At 40.9% G+C, this 21,893-nt stretch overlaps 1 protein-coding gene across 3 annotated transcripts; it reads right to left on the bottom strand.

Moving 5' to 3' along the window:
- Positions 1–1,935: 1,935 nt before the first annotated feature.
- prdm10 (PR domain containing 10) lies at positions 1,936–20,801 on the bottom strand. 3 transcript variants are annotated; one of them, XM_061682359.1, is made up of 23 exons: positions 20,662–20,801; positions 18,780–18,921; positions 18,505–18,678; positions 18,237–18,296; positions 18,054–18,158; positions 17,645–17,810; positions 16,679–16,920; positions 15,495–15,695; positions 15,338–15,410; positions 15,071–15,188; positions 14,864–14,984; positions 12,119–12,370; positions 10,470–10,814; positions 9,902–10,057; positions 9,049–9,228; positions 8,865–8,975; positions 8,531–8,731; positions 7,355–7,498; positions 7,093–7,263; positions 6,195–6,332; positions 5,181–5,373; positions 2,977–3,074; positions 1,936–2,457 (listed from the first exon to the last, which is right to left on the bottom strand). In XM_061682359.1, exons 2-23 carry the CDS (start codon positions 18,849–18,851, stop codon positions 2,272–2,274), a joined length of 3,507 nt encoding a protein of 1,168 aa, XP_061538343.1. In that variant the 5' UTR covers positions 18,852–18,921; positions 20,662–20,801; the 3' UTR covers positions 1,936–2,271. The 3 variants fall into 3 exon arrangements, with proteins under 3 accessions (XP_061538343.1, XP_061538342.1, XP_061538341.1); XM_061682358.1 differs by lacking the exon at positions 20,662–20,801 and adding an exon at positions 19,002–20,648; XM_061682357.1 differs by lacking the exon at positions 20,662–20,801 and adding an exon at positions 20,382–20,648.
- Positions 20,802–21,893: the final 1,092 nt, after the last annotated feature.

The following is a 21,893-nucleotide window of genomic DNA, read 5'->3' as shown; positions in this document are numbered from 1 at the left end:
AAAATTCTCATGAAAAGCAATTAAAAGCTTGTCTAAAATGTTAGAAATCCATGTTAAAACAACTGAAACGTACAGTTTTAAAAATAAATCTTGTGGTTTAGAACAAAAACTAAAGAGGAAAATATATATATATATTACGCTAACCAAATATAAAGGGTGCAAATTGGGATGCATTTATACACTCATAGGTCACTTCTTTATGTACATTAGTGTATTTTAATAAGGGTTGCATCAAAAAAAGTCTTCCTTAACAAACATAATTGTTGACACTGTAATAGAATTATTGATTCCAGACAGTTCTAGACAGCGGTCATCGAATCAGTCCTGTGTTCTTCCATCACAGTGTGGTTTGGTGCTGCTACAAAAAAAGGACAAAGGACTAGAACTAGTAGACATTCCAACAGCTTCTTCCCTCTTGCGATCAACTTCTTAAACACCTAACCTATAATTCCATTACAATAAGCTGGCAGTTTTTGACTTGAGTTCGTTGTCACATTTCTGTGGGGCCAATTATGTATTACTCGTGCACTCACTGTAGTTGTCTCGCCATGCTGCACTATTTGCATATACTGGCCACTCATGCCAGAGTAGCATCTGCTCCATTTGCACACTGATTGAGGAGTATCTGTAACATTTGCACAACCAACATTGTCCCAGATGATCGCACTACTCGTCACTTTAAACCGCATACACTCCTTGAAGTCTCAGCGCCCTTTGCACAATGGTCATTGCACCGGACTATTGCAATATTAGTCATTCGAACTGCTCTAAGTGCTAGAAGTGCATCTTTTTGCACAATTGTTTTTTGCCAATGTCTTTATGTCTCCAAAGTGTTCTGTAAATTGACTGTCTGTTGTACTAGAGCGGCTCCAACTACCGGAGACAAATTCCTTGTGTGTTTTGGACATACTTGGCAAATAAAGATGATTCTGATTCTGTTTTAACATGTATTGTTGTGGTTGTGCAGCACGGTGGACAACTGTTTAGCACATCCGCCTCACAGTTCTGAGGACCGGGGTTCAAATCCAGCCTCGCTTGTGTGGAGTTTGCATGTACCCCTCGTGCCTGTGTGAGTTTTCTCCGGGTACTCCGATTTCCTCCCACATCCCAAAAACATGCATGGTAGGTTAATTGAAGACTGTAAATTGCCCGTAGGTGTGAACGTGAGGGTGAATGGTTGTTTATATGTGCCCTGCGATTGGCTGGCGACCAGTTCAGGGTTTACCCCGCCTCTCGCACGAAGATAGCTGGGATAGGCTCCAGTAGGGCCGCGACCCTATTGAGGATTAGCGGTTCAGAAAATGGATGAATGTTGTGGTTTTAGTTTGCACTAAAGTACATATTTTCCCTCAGTATGATGCAGTGCCTCCAAACTTCACCTGCAGTAATACCCCAAATATATATATCATAATATTAGTATTATCTTGGTAAAGACATTGGCATGGTACAGTAGATGAAACCAATGAAAATGCTGGTGATTGTGTAGGTCTGCCCCTCCTCCTTCAAAGTGCTCCTTATTTAGTCTTACTGTATGTATGTTACCATGGAGACGTAAACAGTGTGAAAAGGCCTTTAGTCTCTTAGTTTATATGCCTTTAAGAGGCGGGGCCTTGTGGCGTGAGTCTCTGGGGGTGAGCTGAGGCTGACAGCAGTATCTATGTGATTTTAATCATTGTTTTTTATGTGTTTTCCTCTTGTCTTGTCATAAAATAAATAGCTGAAAAGTGTTGGCATCTGTGGCTCTCCTTTCCCACATGCAAACCGGTTTGCCGTAAACCTATAAAAAACGATTGCTATAAACCGCAGATTTCCGTTATACTGTATGCTTCCCACAAAAATTCTGCGAAATAGCAGTGGCACGAACGATAGAGTTCCATATAGGAGAAGAACACTGTAAATAGACCAGTTTGGGATAAAAACACGACAACTGTGGTATTAAACTGGAAGAATTTCATTTTCTGTCACAGTTCACAAATGACTTTTCTGACTACTTCAAACTGAATAAAAAGGATCTCTTTCCACTTGAGCAGGTCATGTTCAGAAAGCTGTAAATGTTGATACTTGTCATTGATTGAGTTTTCTAGCAGCGTGGACACGTCAACAACAACATAATGACACTTTACAAAACACATAAAACTGTGCTGGTCTTCATTTTGTCTTTTAAATTCATCAAGTCTTTGTTTACTTTTAGTCCGCATGCTTAAAAACTGCCGACGGGTAGGAAAAGTTGTGGGAGTGGAGCGGAAACGAGGGGTCAAAGTTCAGGAAGTTTTAGGGTTTGGTGATGTGGACCTCGCTTGCACCGCTGCCGTTGGTGGTGGTGGTGATGATGTACTGCGTGGTGGCTTGCTGACTCGCCGGCGGCTCCAAGTGTTCGCCGGGGTCCGGACCCGAGATGGCGGGACCCGAAGGCTTGGTGTCCAGTTCCGTCTGACCTTCAGAGATGACGTAGTGCGTCTGGAGGGACCCAGAGGACAAATGAAATTTGTCTGACTCTACAGATGATTAGTCGGCTTTCATGACATCACTGGTCAAACCAGGTCCATTGTAACAGCAGCACCAAAAGACCATGAGCATGGAGACAAACATTTTGCTTTTTTTCTTGACTGTATGACATTAAATCAGATTAAACTTTTCCTGTTTTAGGTCAATTAGGATTACCAAAATTATTTATATTTGCTAAATGCCAGAATAGTGAGAGGATTTTTTTTTAGACAAATACATATAAAAGACAATACAGTCATGCCCAAAGAGGCCAATATTTTTGAGCACGACTGTATGTTCTATCATTTTATTGTTGTTTGAGGCTGAATTGAGGTCAGCAAATTAACAGAAACTGATTGAAACGTGATCAGAAAAGGACAACTGGGGGCTTTGTTCCAGCTATCCCTCTACGCTCTCTCTCGGTCTTTCTCGCTCTCAAGCAAAAGGATGGAGGGAGATGTAGTTTCAGCCCCCATTTTGAAGCCCACTCACCGTTTTCACCTGGTTGCTGTTGGCTCCACTCACGGGCGTGGGGGCCTCGGCGATGACGTACTGCGCGTGGGGCAACGTCATCATTTGGATCTCGGAGGCTGCTTAAGTAGAAGTACAGATGTTTGTTATAAGAAAGACGCTGGTAAAAGTAGAAGAACTGATTCAACTCCTTTACTGAAGTAAAAGAAAGAATACAGACTCTGAAATGTACTTAACGTATGGACACGTTTTTTCAGATTATACAAGGACATTTTTAACGCCAAAAGCTCGTGGTTGTGGCACAAGACAACACATTCGTCATTGATCAATCTCTTTGCAAACAACATCAAATAATTCTCTTAAGAAAGGCCATGGATAGGGAAGTCATTCATCTCCGACTCTTTTACAGTCATCTTTAATACTAAATGCACTGCAAAAACTAAAATCTAACCAAGATGACATATCTGAAATCAAGGGGAAACATGCTTGTTCTTTGCCTGCAAAGATTTTTCATCACCAGGCAGTTTTTGTTTAAGAGCATTTCACTTGTTTAAAAAATGTTTTTCTTGAAAAGCAGAAGGTGTTATAAACTGTTATGATTTTATTGGTTAATTACTTGTACTGTGAGTATCTTAATCTTAAAATGAGAAGGATCATAATTCTATAGGTGTATGCAGAATAAATAATCTAGGTTTAAGATATTAGTGGTGGGTTTAGAAGCCAGCTATGTCTACCCGAATTTCTCGTGTATAATGCTCATCGTCCGTCCCCCCCACCCCAAAAAATCCATCAAAAGTTGCTAGAGCATTATACATGGGTATAAGGAAAATGAAAAAAAAAATCTGTTTACTGGTACGTAGGGTTGTGAAAAATATGTACTTTCATTCCAATATAACATGTACCGTCTAATGTTGCTTTTCTCAGACCCATTATAGATACAAAAATCCATCCATCCGTTTTCTACCGCTTATCCGAGGTCAGGTCGCGGGGGCAGTAGCTTTAGCAGGGACGCCCAGACTTCCCTCTCCCCAGCCACTTCATCCAGCTCTTCTGGGGGGAACCCGAGGCGTTCCCAGGCAAGCCTTTGTATCGGTCCGTTGTGGTAAAGAAGGAGCTAAGCCGAAAGGCGAAGCTCTCAATTTACCAGTCGATCTACGTTCCTACCCTCACCTATGGTCACGAGCTGTGGGTCGTGACCGAAAGAACAAGATCCCGGATACAAGCGGCCGAAATGAGTTTCCTCCGCAGGATACAAAAACCCATAGGATCCAAAATATTTGGGATTTCGTACTGATATTTTCAGAGGCTGACATGGGCATAGGTAGAGGTGTCCCCATACATTTTGGTGGCAAATGGTGGCAGTTTTATGACATTAAGTACGTTCAGCTGTTTCTGTAGTGAGCGCATATGAAGAGGAAATCTTTTAACATCCATAAAATAAAAAAATATGAGGGATTTTGTCCTGATATTTTAAGATGGGGAAGGGGGCAGAGATGTCCAAATAAATGTTGGTTGCAGTTGTATAATATTAAGCAAATGTAAGATTTGTATGCGTGGCTTGTCCCGACATGGGATTAAAACAACATCAACACAGAATTATGCACACAAAGTAGAATAGTTATTTATCCATCCATCCATCCATCCATCTACTTTCAACACCGCTTATCCTGGTTAGGGACGCGGGGCGCCGGAGCCTATCACAGCTGACTTCGGGTGAAAGGCGGACTACACCCTGAACTGGTCGCCAGTCAGTCGCAGGGCACATATAGACACGGACAACCATTCGCACTCACATTCACACCGTCACTGAGTGGGAACTGAAAACACACTGCCCGCACCAAAGTCAGGCGAGTGTACCACTACACCATCAGTGACTAATAGTTATTTATAAAAAACTAATACAATATGAACAATAATTTTGGGGGTAGAATTTAGGTACAATTTTGAGCATATGTATAGCAGCATATCAATGTTGAGCATTATACAGAGGTAGAAGGGTTTTCCTGATATTTGGGGTCAATTTTGGGGGTGCGCATTATACTCGAGAGCGGAAGAATTGTTTTAATGAATCTTACCAAGACATATTTTTCTGTTCTTCTGGCAGAGCATTTTGCTTAAAATAAATAATATAAAAATGTATTATTTGGAAAACTGTGTGAGCAAGAGAGTGACCACTGGTCACGTGACAGGAAGTTGCGAGTGTGTGCGCTGCAGGCTGGACTCACGGTAGCCTCGGTAGTTCCAGTTGCCGGGTATGTAGGCATGTTGAACCGCCCCCTGCTGCTGCTGCTGCTGCTGTTGAGGAGGACCACCGCCCTGAAGACTGTGGTTCTGACCCAGCGTCACGGGGGTCAGCTGGGCCGAGCTCAACTCCTGATTGGTCTGTTGGGAGTTGGGGCTTAGAGGCTGACCCGTCACCTGCGAGAGAAGTCAAAGGTGCTGGTTCCAAAAAAGAATTCTACCAGTGTTACCCAACATTTATTCAACCAAGGCACAAATTTTACTCAAGGAAATGTGCTGACTTCTATTTAAAACAAGTTTGAAGGTGACCGGCTAATTGTGAACACACAAACATCCCTAGTTATAAGAGGGTGTGCACACTTGTGCAACAACATTATCTCAGTTTATTTTTACTTCCCCTCTCTAAAAAGACTTTTGTAGACCATTATTATCAAATTCAAGACCTCTCATTCACAAAGTAAGACCCTGAGGAATGGACTCAATGTTACATGGTAATATTTGAAATTTGAAATACATTTTGCAACAATAGTTTAATTTTTAAAATATATAATAAAGAAGGAAAAATAGATTAAATATTTGAGGATGGGAGGTAATTTCTCAAGAAATCTATTTTTAGAAATTTCCATTTAACACCTTTTAAGGACAACCTCCATGTACAGTACATGACAAACGGAATACTCAAGTCATCTTGTACATTAATATACACAAAATTAAAGACAACAAATAATTACATACAAACAACACACTTTCTCCTTATTATAGTTAGCAATTAAAATTAAGGCCAATTATGCTTTCTAATCCATTTTTACAGCAAACACAAATAATTAGATCTAGCATCAGTGAATGACCTTTTTACAGTAAATTCTGTGTTTTGTGTTTTTACTTAGCATTCAAAGTACTTGTTCAGAGATTGCTATCACAATGTCAATATTATGTCCCCACCCTTGCCTCACAATGAATAATATTGCATTGAAGCTATGAGCACTAAGGGGTCATACCTGAGTGACACCTTGTCCAGAGGCAGAGGGCTCCGTGACTTGGATGTGCTGCACCTGGATGGAGTGCTGGCTATAACCGTGCGGGTCGTGCAGTTGACCGACATCCACAGTCTGCTGCTGGGAATGCGGAGAGGAAGCCTGGAGAAACAAACATGGTGACCAAAAGGTTCTTTCAGATGCTAAATGATAAAAAGGGGATATGATAGCTGCATTTTTTATGGTTTGTATGCATATACAGTCGTTGGTTCTTCGGAGTGCCTGCTCAACCATTAAGTTTGAAATCAAACAATCATGTAAATCTTTAAGTTACCGGCCCATTTTTGAAAAGTAGGGCTTTGAGTATGTGCCATTTGTATGCACTCTGGACGTGCGCCCGAGTCTCCAAAAGTAACCAATAATTTCACAAAAGTGGCCAGATTTGTTACTTGGCATTTTTTCCCTCCTTTTTTAAAAAACAGGAGCGATCAGACAAATGGCAACGATTAGTGATAGACCGTATATAGTTTTCTTTTTTCCCAAGCGCTGTGCATGGGTAACCAATCAGGTGGTGCTATGGGTGGGACTCCTGTAGAGAGAAGTCACAGACAGAGACGCTCGCAGCAGCTGCATCAGAGCTAAAATAACCCATTATTCAATTATCGTCCGTTGGATTAAAAAAAGGCAGGTGCCGATATGTGCCAAAATGCCAAATATCGGCCACGATAATCAGCCCGGCCGATAACTGGTCTATCATTAGCAAAGTTTGCAACACTGAGTAGGCTTGTTTAGTTGTCATAGTATCGGAAGTCCTACTAAAACCAAGTGATTTGAATCGGACAGTGACAAGTAGATGTCACAGTCAATGTTTGCAGTCATATAGTGCAGAAGATTGGCAAAAAAATAAATCAATAAATCTTACCGGCGCCACCTGAACCACTTGCAGCTGAATGTGCTGCGGCTGCGACAAACTAGCTCCTGCCTGGGACACGGGGATGTACTGGATCCTCTGGTAGTCTCCTTGTGCTGTTCTGTAGTCTGTAGTCAGCGTCTGGGAGAGCTCCGTCATGGCCTGCGTTAACAGGTCGGTGGTCTGCGGACAAAGATGTCATGATGCAGTTTTAGTCCCACTTTCCTCACGAGATGCAACACTAACCCGTGTGTTTGAAGTCATTTTAACTTACCACGACAGCCTCAGCGGCAGCGCCGTCCGCACTAATGACAGCAGGCGTGCTGCTGATGACGGCCGTCGCCAGCGGAGCTTGGATGGTGTTGACGAGCTGGGCAAACTCGGGATGCTTCTTCCGTATGTGCTGCACCATCTTAGTCTGAGACATTCATACAAGATATATATAATTTGACTAAAAATCTACATTATTTTACACTACAAAGTCGCAATGGACCCAATAAATGTTATAGAAAATTTACTTTTTAATTACTACATTGCTCACAGTTTCACAGTTTTTCATTACTTTATTAGTAAATATGAGATAAACAGATTAAAGTCTTGTCATGTATCACTGGAAGATGTTACAATACTTTATTTCAAGCCCTACGAGCCAAACGTTGCCTTCTAAGGTAAGCTGTTAGCAGCAGAAGAAGATGGTAGTTGTAGCATCTAACTTGCAGAACTTTCTCGACCTTTTGAAGGAAGGGAGCGGTTTTGCGGTTGTCGTCAGCCGTTGAGGCATAAATGGATCTTCGATACAGTGCATAAAGATGGACGAAAAGAATATAAGGGTGACAGGTGCAATCCTTTTCCTGGTTGTGTAGTACATTCAAAATCAGCATCACCTTCAATGTCAATGGTAAGTACCCTTAAGAAATTGTATATGTTGTTAATATTATGTATGTTTAAGAGAATAAAAAGTGTTTACGATCATAGGAAATGTTTATAAGAGTATGGCAGAGGTTAATAAGAGTGTGGGAAAGATTAATAAGTGTGTGACTGAGGAGATTCATACAGCGTTAAAATATGAAAACAGAAAAAAAATAAACATGGCCGCAACTTCGCGGATTTCACTTATTGTAGGAGTGGTCCGGAATCTAACCTCCGTGATAAGTCATGGATTACTGTACTTCCTCTTTAAGGGCACTCACTTTTTTTTTCAAGCTCTGGGAAGTTGGAGAACAAGTAGCTGCTCGTCTCATTGCAATGACTTAGCTATGCTCCCAGTCGTCACGGTAACAAAAGCCATAACTGAGACATGATACCATTTTGCCTATACGTCACTGGCATAGATAGATGAACAAAGATACATTATTTGTAGTTCATAATAATTTTCAGATTGATTTAGTGAAATTGGATCATTTCCCAAGGCATGCCTAAATTGGATCCTTTGGCCCAGTCTCACACTCACCTTGCTGCTGTACTGCTTGGCGCAGTGCGGGCAGCAGACGGGTGCAAAGGCAGTGGTGCCGGCCAGCTGCGTGTGCGTGGTCAGCATGGGGTCCGGTTCGCCGGGTGCGGCCGGACGGAGCTTCCGGATGCTGGGCGGCAACTCTGACCCCGGGTGGTTCTTCAGTATATGCGACTTCCTCTTACTGGCACTCTTGTACACCTGGAAACAAGATGATGTTTATAATACTGTCATAATGTTATTTATATAGCACATTTAAAAACATGCGTTTACAAACTGATTTGGGGACATTTCGCTGGAATGACTAGACGGATGTGCGATAGTCCAGTCACACCTTGTCACAATACTGGCAGAAGTAGTCTCTGTTGGGCTTGATGATGGGCAGCGTCAACTCGGGGACGTCGTTAACGCGCATTTCAGGGTGACGCTTGGACAAATGATTGACCTGCGACAACAAAAAATAAATATTACGCTGGCTCTCACATCACCTCACGTGACAGTAATCATTCCAGGCTCACCAGCATTCCTCTGCGTCGGAATCCCATCATACACAGCCTGCATTTAAACATAAAGCTCTCAAAGTCTGTAGTGGGCGCCTTCATTTTGTGGTTTTTGGAGCGGTGGACCCGCTCGGCCTTCTTGGCCTCGCGCTCAGGATTGTGCATACGCTGCATGTGCTCCCGCAGCTTATCTTTCCGCTGGAAAATCAAACATTGTTGTCATGTACATATTACAGGGGTTCTAAAACTTTTTGGGTCCAGGGAGCCCTCACAGGGGAGACATTTTTCCAAAGACCCCCTCATAATCCTAACGCCATAAACATAATTACCATGCGTACCGAAATGCGATCTGAATTAAAATGTTGCCTATTTTTTTAAAAGTCAAATGTTTAAAATTTTAAAATAATACGTTTTTGGAGCGAAAAAAAGATGAAGTTGTTTTTGGGAGCCACTGAATCAGAATTATGTTCTGTTGTATATAGTGAACAATGCTGAATGACAAAGCCTATTCTAGTCCAGGTCTTCTTCAAGGGGAGAAATTTTTCCAAGGACTCCTAAAATCATAACGCCAATTAAATATAACTGTGTATACCGAAATTATTATTATTTTTTAAATATATATATATATGTCAGCTTTATGTGATAATGATTATATCAGGGCTTTTAATTGCCCTACAGCTAAGGTATAGAGGAGAAATTGACTTAGTTTGTTTTATTGACGTGCCCGTGGCATATAAAATTAACTTAATTTTTTTTAATGATTTTAATATGACATAATTAATAAAAAACAACTTTTACAGACCACCAAGCTGCAGCTCGCAGACCTCAGTTAGAGAAACTCATGACGAAACGTCCCACACTGCTGCCTCACCTTGAACTGCTTGCCGCAGGTAGAGCACAGGAAGTCCCTGCGATCTGAGTGCCGCAGCATGTGCAGGCGCAGCTTGTCCGGCCGGCAGAAGCCCTTCTCACAGTTTGGGCACTGGAAGATCTTCTCGGAATGCAAGCAGCGGATGTGCTTCTTCACCTGGAGGAGAGTTAAAAACCTCAAAATGGAAGCAAGGCACAAAATAATGTCATGTATTAGTTTTTATTAAAACGTTTAATCAAGTCTTGTTCAAGATGAAGCAATAACTATTATGTTGCAAAATATGAACTGGAGTGTTTACTAACTTTATCTTGTGTTTAACCTTAAATAAACATTTTAAAATAAGAAACAAAATTACATCTTTTTTTATTTCAAACAAGGCGATAAAATGTTGACATCTCTTTGCAGATGTGCTGATTGTTTGTCTGGCCCACAATGAAATGGAAAACTCGCAGTTTGGGTTTGAAATGTATCATTTGTGACATCAGTCTTGGAACTTTTCTGACATACCTCATAGATGCTCACTGAGCTGAAGTCTCACAAGAAACACTAAGCTCTCTTGAATACCAACCTGGATGAAGTCGGGAAAGGTCTTCTTACAGGACGGGCAGGTGAAGGTGCCGTCCACAGCGTGCACCTCAATGTGGTCCCGAAGTGCGTCGAGCCTGTCGAAGGTCTCGGCGCACAGCAGACACGCATACGTGCGATTCTCAGTATGAACCAGCAGGTGGTCGTCCAGCGCCGTGTCGGTCATGAAGGTCTTGCTGCACAGGTGGCACGGGAAGATGAAGGTGTCGCGGCCATGCACGCGCAGGTGCTGGTCCAGCTTGTCCTTGTCGCGGAAGGCCTTGTCGCAGTGTTTGCACTTGAAGGGGCGGAAGCTCTTTCGGATGAAGTGATGCTGCAGCGCAGCAGTCTGACGACACACAGAGGCAGAAAGGCTGTTATGTTTTTACATGGAAGAGCAATTTAAGGTCATGTCAACATGTTATCGCCTTGTTTAAAATAAAAAAATATGTAATTTTGTTTCTTATTTTAAAATGTTTATTTAAGGTTAAACACAAGATAAAGTTAGTAAACACTCCAGTTCATATTTTGCAACATAATAGTTATTGCTTCATCTTTAACAAGACTTGATTAAACTTTTTAATAAAAACTAATACATGACTATTTTCTTTAAAAATATAAATCTTTTAATTTAACATTAAATATGAGTTAATGATGGTAAATATGATTCAATAAAATGTTTTAGTTTTTAATATTTTATATTTAAGGTAAAACAATGTCATTTTATTTCACAACTTTTCATTTAAAAAAAATTGTGTAATTACAGAAATCCAAATTTTAATTCATAATTAGTTTTTTCTCTTTAAAATATAATGTTAAACAGTAACCGTTAAACATAGGTTACTGAGAGGAAATAAAGTTCAAATACATGACAAATTTAAATAAATTTTTTTTTTTAAATTTAAAATGACTTAAGACTTTCATTTTTATTTATTTATTTTTTATTTATTTTAGCTTAAACATATAGGTAATAAATAACCTTTAAAGAAGTTAACATACATGACCGCAGAAAAAGTCAGCATTACTGCCTCAACTACCGGGCTGCAGACCGGCCAAAAAGTGAAATAAAATAAGAATAAATAGAACTTTGGCCAGAAGCATTGAAGCATGATTGCTAACACACGGGGGAGGTGGACATCGGGGTGGCCACTGGGGTGGCCAACCTTCAGTCTACGCTGGCCGGGCCCACCACAAGCTCCGCCCCAGGTTCTGCGAAACAAATGTACAAGCATGAACTGGTCCGTGGTGGAAAGGTTGCGGACCAGTGGCCTACATTACATTTATTTAAGTTAAAGATCATGTCATGTACTGTATATTTAACAATCTCCTTCCTCACATTTGCACATTATTTATTGCAATGGCGATTGTGAGTGCAACATACTGTTAACAAAAATTATACATACTGTATTTGATGAGATGATTTGAATAAACGTGCGCATGAATGTACAGTACATATATTATGTCACGATTTTGAGGCAAGGAGGTGACCAAGTCAACTGCTTTTTCAGCCTTCTGATAGGCTCAAATGCCCTTGTGAGGGTCCCGCCTACCTGCACATTTGTCTATGAAAGAGGCCCATGTTAAGAAGAGAAAGTGTTGAAAAGCAAACGCACACTAATACACACTTTGTGACAACAGGTGTTCGAGTCTCACCCGCATCCTTTTCAAGCGTCGCACATCCGGAGACGAGAGCTGAGCGTCCGACTGGTCACTCTGCACGGGGTCCTCCTTGGTCTGGAGCGGCAGGTCCACATCAGAGGGCTGGGCAGCACAGGGTTCCCCCGCTAGGGACATCGTTGAGCCATCCGCCTCTGTGTCCGGCTCCGAAACGGTCACCTCTACGCCATTGTGAGCCGCCTCCGTTGGCTCATCCAGCGGCTGTGCCTCGGCCGGATTCAGCATCTCCTGAAAAAGAGAAAAAAAAGGGGGCAAAATATGCCTCAAAAGTAAAAAAAAAATTAGAGCCAAAACAGAAAACATGTTTGACATCACATCAGCTCAGTGACAATTTAGAGCAGGAGTGGACAAAGTATGGCCCACGAAACACATAAAGCCTGCACCGTTCTTTAATCCGGCTCACCAACCATTTAAATTACCAAGAATACTGTAATATCTGTTCCATTCATTTCGCTGCTTTTTCCACAAATTTGGTTAATTCAGAAAGTTTATTAATTATTTATCTTTTTATTCATCCATCTCATTAAATAATTTTCTGAATGATTTATTGTAAAATAAAAAATATAACATACATGCATCCATTGTCGATACCACTTATTCTCACCAGGTTTGTGACAAGTTACAGTCTTCAATGAACATAACATGCATAACTGGATGTTTTTGGCATGTGGGAAGAAGTACCCTGAGAAAAGCAACGTAAGGGAAAACATGCAAACACAGGAAGGTTGGACCATGGATTGGAATGCCTGATTTACACTTACACTCGCCCTTTGTGTTGCCTATAACATGTACAGTAAAAAAAAAAAAAAAAAAAAAAATATATATATATATATATTCTTTAAGTAAATTATAAAAAAAAATTAAGAATTAGTAAAGCATCACATTTCTATTAATGTAATACATAAATGAACAATACATTACCAGTATAATTACAATTATAAATACAGTTTAAATGAGCCAGCACAATAAAAAGTATACATTTGTATTAATTAATTAGCCAATTTATACAAATTCAATAAAAAATACAAACAATAAAATTAAACAGGAGCATGGATTATTATTCTATTTTTTAAATAAACAATTTTACATACATTTGAAAGATATTAGTAAAATAAACGTATTTTACTTCCTGTGTATACCGTAATAACTAGCAATAGCAACTGGTTGATGACATAATGGTTTGAACTTGCTAAACTTTTAAAACGTTAAATACATGTACTGTAATTTCTCGTTTATAATGTGCATCCCCCCCCAAAAAAAAAATTGCCAAAAGTCAATAGTGCGCATTATACATGGGTATAGGGGCAAATGGAAAAAAAACTTTTGCATTTTATAAATGTATGCCACCATCTAGTGATTATGAAAAAGCTGTGCACTTTTATTCCAAAATGCCACCACCACCCAGAGGTTATGAGAAAGGTGTACACTTTCATTTTAATATCCCACCGCCACCTAGTGGTTATAAAAAAGGTGTAACCTACACTTTCATTCCATTGACTGCATATATGTACAGTTGTGCCTGTAAGTTTACATACCCTGGCAGAATTTGTGAAATATTGTTTTTCTTTTTTTTTTTTTTTTTTTTTTTTTTAAATATGACAGAACAATAACAATCATGAATTTCTTTGTGGTTTTGTTTAATGATAATGCTTTTCTGAAATGCTTGACCATTTAATTTGAATCTTACTAAAATAAAATTAAATGTGTTTTGTCTGGTCATTCATGTTTTCTTTCAAGAATTGTACCCATCTTACAAATTCATTCATTCATTTTCCGTGCCGCTTATCCTCATTAGAGTCTCAGGCGGGCTGGAGCCTATCCCAGCTTTCTTCGGGCGAGAAGCGGGGTACACCCTGAACTGGTTGCCAGTCAATCGCAGGGCACATATAAACACAACCATTCACACTCACATTCACACCTAAGGGCAATTTGGAGTCTTCGATCTACCTACCATGCATCTTTTTTTGGATGTGGGAGGAAACCGGAGTACCTGGACAAAACCCACACAGGCACGGGGAGAACATACAAGCTCCACACAAGCAGGGCTGGGATTTGAACCCCGGTCCTCAGAACTGTGAGGCAGATGTGCTAACCAGTTGATCACCATGCCGCCATCCTACAAATTCTTCCTGGGTAATCAAACATATGAGCACGAGTGTGTGTTTTCTAATTTACGAAATAAAAAGTAGGGCTGTGAATTTAAAAATAAGAGCAAGTTAATAAAAAAAAGTATTATGTGTTCAAATAAAGTGCTTAACTTCAGAATAATTATTTGAAAAAAAAAAAAAAAAAACTTGCAAAAGATAATACTTCATGTTTTGATCATATGGGTAGAAGCATGTTTTGATCATATGGGTAGAAGCAAAATCATGCATTATAACAAATTAATTATACATAGGTAGAAGAGTTTTCCAGAATTTTGAAGTCAACTTCGGGGGTGCATATTATACATGGGTGCGCATTACACACGATAAATTATGGTATATCATTTATTTATACATATATGATTTCATATTGATGATGAAAATTTGTCCCCAGTTTCCTGCTGTAGGTCTCTGCCAATCACATGAACCGGAAATAAGTGGTTCAACCTGTTTTGCCGAATGCGGAAGTTCATTGCCCATAACCCCTATTAAATTAATTATGCATATTAAAATAAATATACTAAATGCATTTACAATAGGACATGCCTGATGGTAGTAAAAAAAACAAGTTGCTTACCGTCGTCCTGTCTGTGTCATCTTCAACCACCGCATCCAAACGTATGAATTTAGGCGGTCGCCCTGGCCTCCTCCCCGTCCCAAATCGCTTCCTGCCCCTGGCCCGGCCGCGACCTCTGGGCCTGGGGGAGGAGGAGCGACGCCAAAAAAAAAACAGCTGTTTCATTTGTGATCAAAACCCAAGGGATGCAATGAAGTCGAAAGGTACCTGCTCGCAGAGTGGAGCATGTTGTCGTGCATGTTGAGATGCTGCTGGAGTTGCTCGGAGCTCACGAAGCGCCGGCTGCATTCGTAGCACGGCCAGTTCTTCTCCTGCTCCCGCAGAACTGAAGGAAGCACAAAATGAGGGAAGAGCACTGCATTACTGTATACATATACATTACTGTTGTAATACAGTGTAATATGGACTGAGCCCTGCAGCAAAAAGTGAAAATTTGAGGAATGAAGAAAACCCACGCAAGATGACGATGCCCACCTTTTCTCTCTTCTTCAGTAACACTGTGGAGCTTCTGGTTGACAAACTCTGCATATGAGGCTGCATACCACACCTGCAGAAGGATCATACATATATTTTTTTGTTTTTAATAAAAAATATCTGCACCGAAGTTTGCTTTATAGAACTCAGTGGTGACCTTAAGCTCTTGCTTGGACTCGATGTTCTTGATGGTGGTGTAGAAGATGTCGGCGCCATACTGGTACGCCACCAGGTTCTGCTCCAGGTGGTTCTTGGCGGGCCGCACGAACATCATCCAGTTGCAGCTGTCCTCGTCAGACAGGTCCAGCCACGTGTCCTCAGACTTCTTGCCGTCTTTTTCCGCATCCAGCACACAAAGCTGAAGCCACAATGGAAAGGGTCAGTGATGAATTGTATGCCTTTGTTTGACAAAATACAGAATTTTTATAGTGGCGAACTTTGCTCTACACTTTTATATTTTTTTCCAAAAATGAGTACAGTACAGAGGAGTAAGACAGTGTTTTATTGTTTTTACATTTTACCATTAACTGCAGGTAATTTATTATATATGCTTAACTAAAACTGAGATCGGAACCAGTGTGTTGCGGTAATTTATCCAATTTCTTATTTTGTGTTTGAATAAAATTTGCCTTTGCACACAAAATGCTATGTTAATTATAAAGTCAAATAATCTTTTGTTTTAATGTGAGGATAAAAAAGTCGACTTCGTTCCTCTCGGTGTGATATTCTATTTTCACTTTGCTGTGAAAAAAAAACAAGACTTCTTTGGTTGGGGAGTGCCAGTTGCATGAGGCAGATGATAACTGTCAGTTCATGTGGGTGTACATATAACCTCACTTATTGAGAAATACTCAGACACTTCTTAGAAAGCAGCCATCGGGTTGTATTTGAATTTTAATTGAATTTGTATTTGTCTCCTTTTATGCACGCTTGTATGAAATACTATCTCTCATTATTCTCAGTGTCTGTCCTATCTCTTGTCTACTAAAGGGTTAACATTTTTCCCTTGACATCTAGTACTGTCACTACAAACAATGTATCTGTTCATCTACATATGCCAGTGACTTATTGGAACAAGCAAAACAGTTACATGTAATTAGGTACACAACCTCCATATAGACTTTTTTAAAAACATATTGTTTTGTGGTGTGCAGCAAGATTTTCTTCCCCCCAAGTAGTTGTAAAATATGTTCCTTGGCTCAATAAAGGTTGGGAACCAGAGACTTAAAACATGGGCCTGTACAGTGAATAAAGTTTTTTTTTTTTTTTTTTTTTTGGGTGGTGACAGTTTCTATGGCCAATGTTTCCTACGTGAAAAACTGTCTGGATGTTGGGACTCACTTTCAGGTGAATGTAGTTGTCCTGCAGCTCGCTCTGGGGCACCAGGGGTCCATCCACGGGGCCGAACTGGGTGCGCTTGGGGATCCGTCTCTTGGAGAAGACCCCTCCCAGGAAGCGGTCGATGTAGAGGACCAGTGGCAGGCTGGCACGGGCCCTGGACATTACCGGCCGGTTTGGGATGGGGTGCAGGGGCCCGTGGTTCAGACACTCCGAGGGGTTGGAGTCATTGCACTCCTCGCACCCTGACATGCCCCACAGCAAAAAAACATGGGATTAATTGTAAGTACTGAAATTCTCCACATATTCGCAGTTCACCATTTCTGACTTCACCTATGATTGTCCCCCCCACACCCATCCTCCATTACTCGCTGAAAAAAATTGTCTATTCACAAATTTTGGGCGTATTTTTGTACTCTTACTGTAACACCCTAAGATGCCACAATATGGCATCAAATACAGTTACTACTAATATGATCGATATAAGGAAAATGGTAATTAGGGTCAAGGACGTATTCATGGCTTTTGGGCGTATGTTTGTTCTTCCTGTAATGCCCTAAGATGTCACAAAATGGCTCCGAAACCCTAAATAACAGGAAATTGGTAACTGGAATCAAGGAACGACATTGAAGTGACTTCTGTCAAGTGTACATGTACTTTGTACGTCGGGGAGGAGCTAAGTTTAGTAGAATGTTTAGTGGAAGTTACGGAGAGTCTTTGTGGCATGAAATCAAATCATTTCTAAGCTATTTATATTTTAACTGTTAATGTTGTAAACATTTGTTTGAAATTATATAAGTGTTTGGTATCATAGTTTGTCCCATATTTATGTTTCAAACTAATAACAAGCAATTATAAAACAAAATTTGGGGGGGTGGCGGCATAAATTACTCATGGTAAGGTCCAGTCACTATTATTGTACAAAGTATAACGAGTGATCACGTTGAAAATATGGATGCCAGCACGCACAGAGGTTGTGAGGGTTGAACCGCTGACGAGGCTCCCAGTCGTCAATGTCCGAGTCGTCGTCGTCGTCATCGTCTTCTGCAGAGTCGTCCGTGGTGTCCATGGCCCCGACTGGGCTAGACGGGGGGTCCACCATGGAGGCTAGCGCATTGGATACGGACATCTGCTCCTGTGTGAGAAATCAACAGCCTTAATTAAAGTATGAGAATCCGAATAAACCCAATTGCCCAGTGTGTGCTGATAAAGTTACTGGAATAAGAGTCTTTGAGCAGCTCAACAAAATGTATGTCTCTCATTGTCAATCTCACGTTAAGCAAGCAAGCAATACTTGCAACTAATACCTAATCTAACAAGTCATCAAGAATGCAGTTTTGTGCTCATGCATCTCAATGATAAAAACATAAGCCGTCACCTGGGACACCAGTTCCAGGGTGGCTTGCGGTGCGTCGGCGACATTGCTGAGGACGTGCAGACTGGCGGCATTCATGTTCTGGCCGCTTGGAAGCAAAACTGCCACCTGGGAAGGGAGATGGATTTACTTTCCGATTGCGTTGAACACCGCCCAATTAAAGAGTTACAATCTGGTCGCACGCACCTGCTGAGTCGTGCCGTCCTGCTGGATGTACGCCACTTGAGGTTGATCTGCAAACACGGCCTGACAGGAAATTCCTCATTCGCATAGTTCATTGCACTCTCTCTTTTACGTACGACATATAATTAATAATTAATTGTTCTTTATTTTGCGGACCCACAAGCTTTAGCTCACAGACCCCGATGGTCTGTGGACCCCAGTTTGAGACCCACTGTTCTCGATTAAAAAACTGGATAAAAACAATACCAAGGATAAACAAGTCCATCCTTACCTGGGTGCCATCCGCAGGGTGAATGTAGACCAGCGTGTGCTCGGCCGAGTCCACCGAGGTGTACGAACTGCCGTCGGCCGTGTACACAACCTGCTGCTGCTGCTCCCGCTCCGCCTGACCGCAGCCATCTCCGCTGTAAACTATCTGTGCCACCGTTTCACCTTCAAAATGAACCTGCGACACAAATCAAGTCAACTGAGCAGCAACATACTGTAAATGTTATCATCAATATTTATACCTCTCCATTTTCACTCATATTCTATTTACATTTCTACCTGTGTTGCGTCGCCTGAGTCAGTGTTCGCGGACTGACTCCACACAGTGGTGGGCTCCGGCTTGGCATCCATGGCAACACACCTGCCGGGCCTCGTGGTAGTCGCCGATCCCCGCAGGCCGCGGTGAGACAACCAGGAACACCTGTTAACAGTCATATAATAACTATAACGGATACAATGACAGTCGGCTAATGGTGAGGCCAAAATGTTATATACACTCACATTCTCATTCACTGCCTCCCACGTCACTCAACAGGCCAAGCCCTGCCTTTTAAAGCCACACACATTCAAAGTCATAGATACTACAGTGTAGAACTTGACAATGCTGATCCCAAGTGGTCAAAAATAATAACTGCACCTCACATGCATATGTTGTATTTGTGTTTTGCATAAAATAAAATATATAAAATATATAAATAATAAAATAAATACACTGTCACTACTTCAAAGATTTCCGTTATCCCCCCCACGATGAACAAGGAACTCCTGTGCAGTAGCGTATAGCCTTTTTGCTTGGTGGTGTGCTGTGAGATTCTTCTCATGTAAAATGTGTGCCTTGGCTTAATTAAGTTTAGATGCCAACTCTTGCACTAGATTTCATTAGATTGTCTAGGTGCAACTGTTAAGTGTATTTTATGCTTACACAGAATCATGCAGAAGCTTAAAAATATATGAATGTTGAATACAAATATCTAGGACAGGGGTCAAAAATGTGGTGCCGACGGGCACCAGGTGGCCCCCAAGGCCAGTGGGCCTGTTCAAAAAAATTGCCTACCATTGATGGGACATCGTGATTTTCTAGAAATTGTGCAGTAGTGATCATTTGAAAATGTAAACACTGGCAGAGAAGTGTTGTATATTGATATTTATCAGTTTCCTAACTACTGTGAGAAATCATTAGCATGATCAGTGTCTTCACATAAATGAATATCATAATTATTAATGATAAAGTATACTTATAACATATTATTAAAAGTAGTTTGAGCATATTTGTTATTTCAGAGGTGTGTATAAAACTAGTAGCACTTGGCATTAATCAGTACCCAAGAAATAGCTCTCAGTTTCAAAAAGGTTGGTGAGCCCTGATCTAGGGCAATTGAAATTTGTATTTTAGGGATGTGCACAGGTCGTCAACACGCCAAAAGCAAGCGAGCAGCGTGCTCTGTCGTCCCCATGCAGAGCGGTCACACGACGCACTCGAAGCGGGGGTAAAGCGCACCAAGAGCGGCTAAGGTTTGCTGGCGAGGCAATCGGGGAACCGGTGCCCAAACGTAGACGCCTTCGGGTACAATAGCAATTGTGTGGGATGAAAATACAAATTAATTGACAGATATAGTAATCGAACTAACCTAATTGATAATCTAGGTTTACCCCCGCTTTAACCCCCCAGGTTGTCGGTCCCAAACGGACCATACCACAAAAATTAGCGTAGTAGAAACGAGGCCGTTTCAGTGTTAGCATTTCGGCCTTATAGTGCCGCTGGAAGGCCGATAAAACAGGAACGGATAACATCTCAGTTCACGCGTCGTCGGCTACGTGCTGACATTGTGAACAAAACGTGGTATAAACCTCTAAATAATGACGTTATTTCAGTCGACCCACCCGTCCCCCGCGCTAGTTTGTCGAGCCCAGCCCTTCAAGTCGAGCGTGGAATAAGGAAGACGGGCTCCATTTTGGGTGGGACTACTAGCGTCGAGAGACATGGACGAAGAGCCAACGACCGACAAATACCACATTCCCCACCGGCGCTTTCGTATCCAAAGACAGACGAAAATATGACTAGTGGCGGCAGGAAGACTACTTAAAACTCGAGCGGCGCCTCTCGTTGAAGAAAATCCCCGGTTTTCAGGCGATTTATGGAAAAAAATCAAGCTGTTCTTACCTCAGAATGGTAGTTGCAGCGATGGTCGCCTTGCATATATTAACATAATCTGCCCAGCAACGGACGGTTCTTTGCCCTCGGATTGGTGAACATTTACACAGCAACAGCTGCAGCCACAGGACAATTCAAAACTCTCATCAAGTCCTAACATGCGTGTAGTTTTAGTAAAATAGTAAAAAAATAAATTAAAAAAAATAATAATAATAAAAAACAAGAACACGTTAATATTATGTATCTCTCTTTAGAAAGTGTTTCAGATAAAGACGATCAAATTTATGCACTTCCATTGTAGCCAATCAGATATTAAAAGCTGACATTATCCAATCAAAATCCATGTGACAATTGATTAGTCGTGTTTGTCGTGTCATCGTCCATTGAGCGAAAAAAATGCACTTTTCATTGACAAAGATATATATTTTTAATTTTATTTGAGGGGCGTGGGGGTGTTATTTGAATGTATTGAAAGAGGTTCGCAAAAGACTGCTGCACCCCTTGAGCTGGGGTGGTGGAGACGATGCCTTGCTCAAGGGCATTTTGACAGTAGCCAGCAAGCAGACACTTACACAACTTTTTTTCCCCATAGTGGGACTCGAACCATAGTACTTCGACTTCAATTCCCAACTTCTTACAAACAGAGGTCCTATGGTCTTTTAAAAAACAAAAAAATATTAATGAAGGATTTATGTAGGCTTATATAAGATATCCATGGACACCGTTCACCTATCACTACACTTTTCCACATCCAATATGGCGGTAAAGATGACGGACTAATCACCCTTAAAATGCTGAGTCTCGGCTCATAGCCGCTTTAGACTGATCTTCACGGTATCGTTCCAATTTTAGTAAACTGTTCACCCAGAATTAGCATGACACTAGTATTTCTTGTGACTAGCTCTTGTTTAACAAACTTTATTGAATGAAGACTTACATATACTAAACGTGAACTTGCAAGAGCGAGGATACATCTTTACATTTAAAAAATATATATACATAGTGGGGGGAAAAAAACGTCAGTAGGAAGCCAGTAATAAGTCATTCCACTAGTGCGCTGAATTCCAAGTGAGGACAAATATAGTATCGTATGATAATAGTTTATTGTTCAGTTCTCAATATATGTGGAACATGCAGAGTACCGAATTTGCTTCCCAAGAGACCATTGTCACAAAAACAATACAATACACAAAAACTATATATATATATATATATATATATATATATATATATATATATAT

Source organism: Phycodurus eques, chromosome 7 (assembly GCF_024500275.1).
Source record: "Phycodurus eques isolate BA_2022a chromosome 7, UOR_Pequ_1.1, whole genome shotgun sequence".
Classification (NCBI taxonomy): domain Eukaryota; kingdom Metazoa; phylum Chordata; class Actinopteri; order Syngnathiformes; family Syngnathidae; genus Phycodurus; species Phycodurus eques.
The sequence above is the reverse complement of the archived record's forward strand: the minus strand, read 5'-3'. Positions and strand labels throughout refer to the sequence as shown.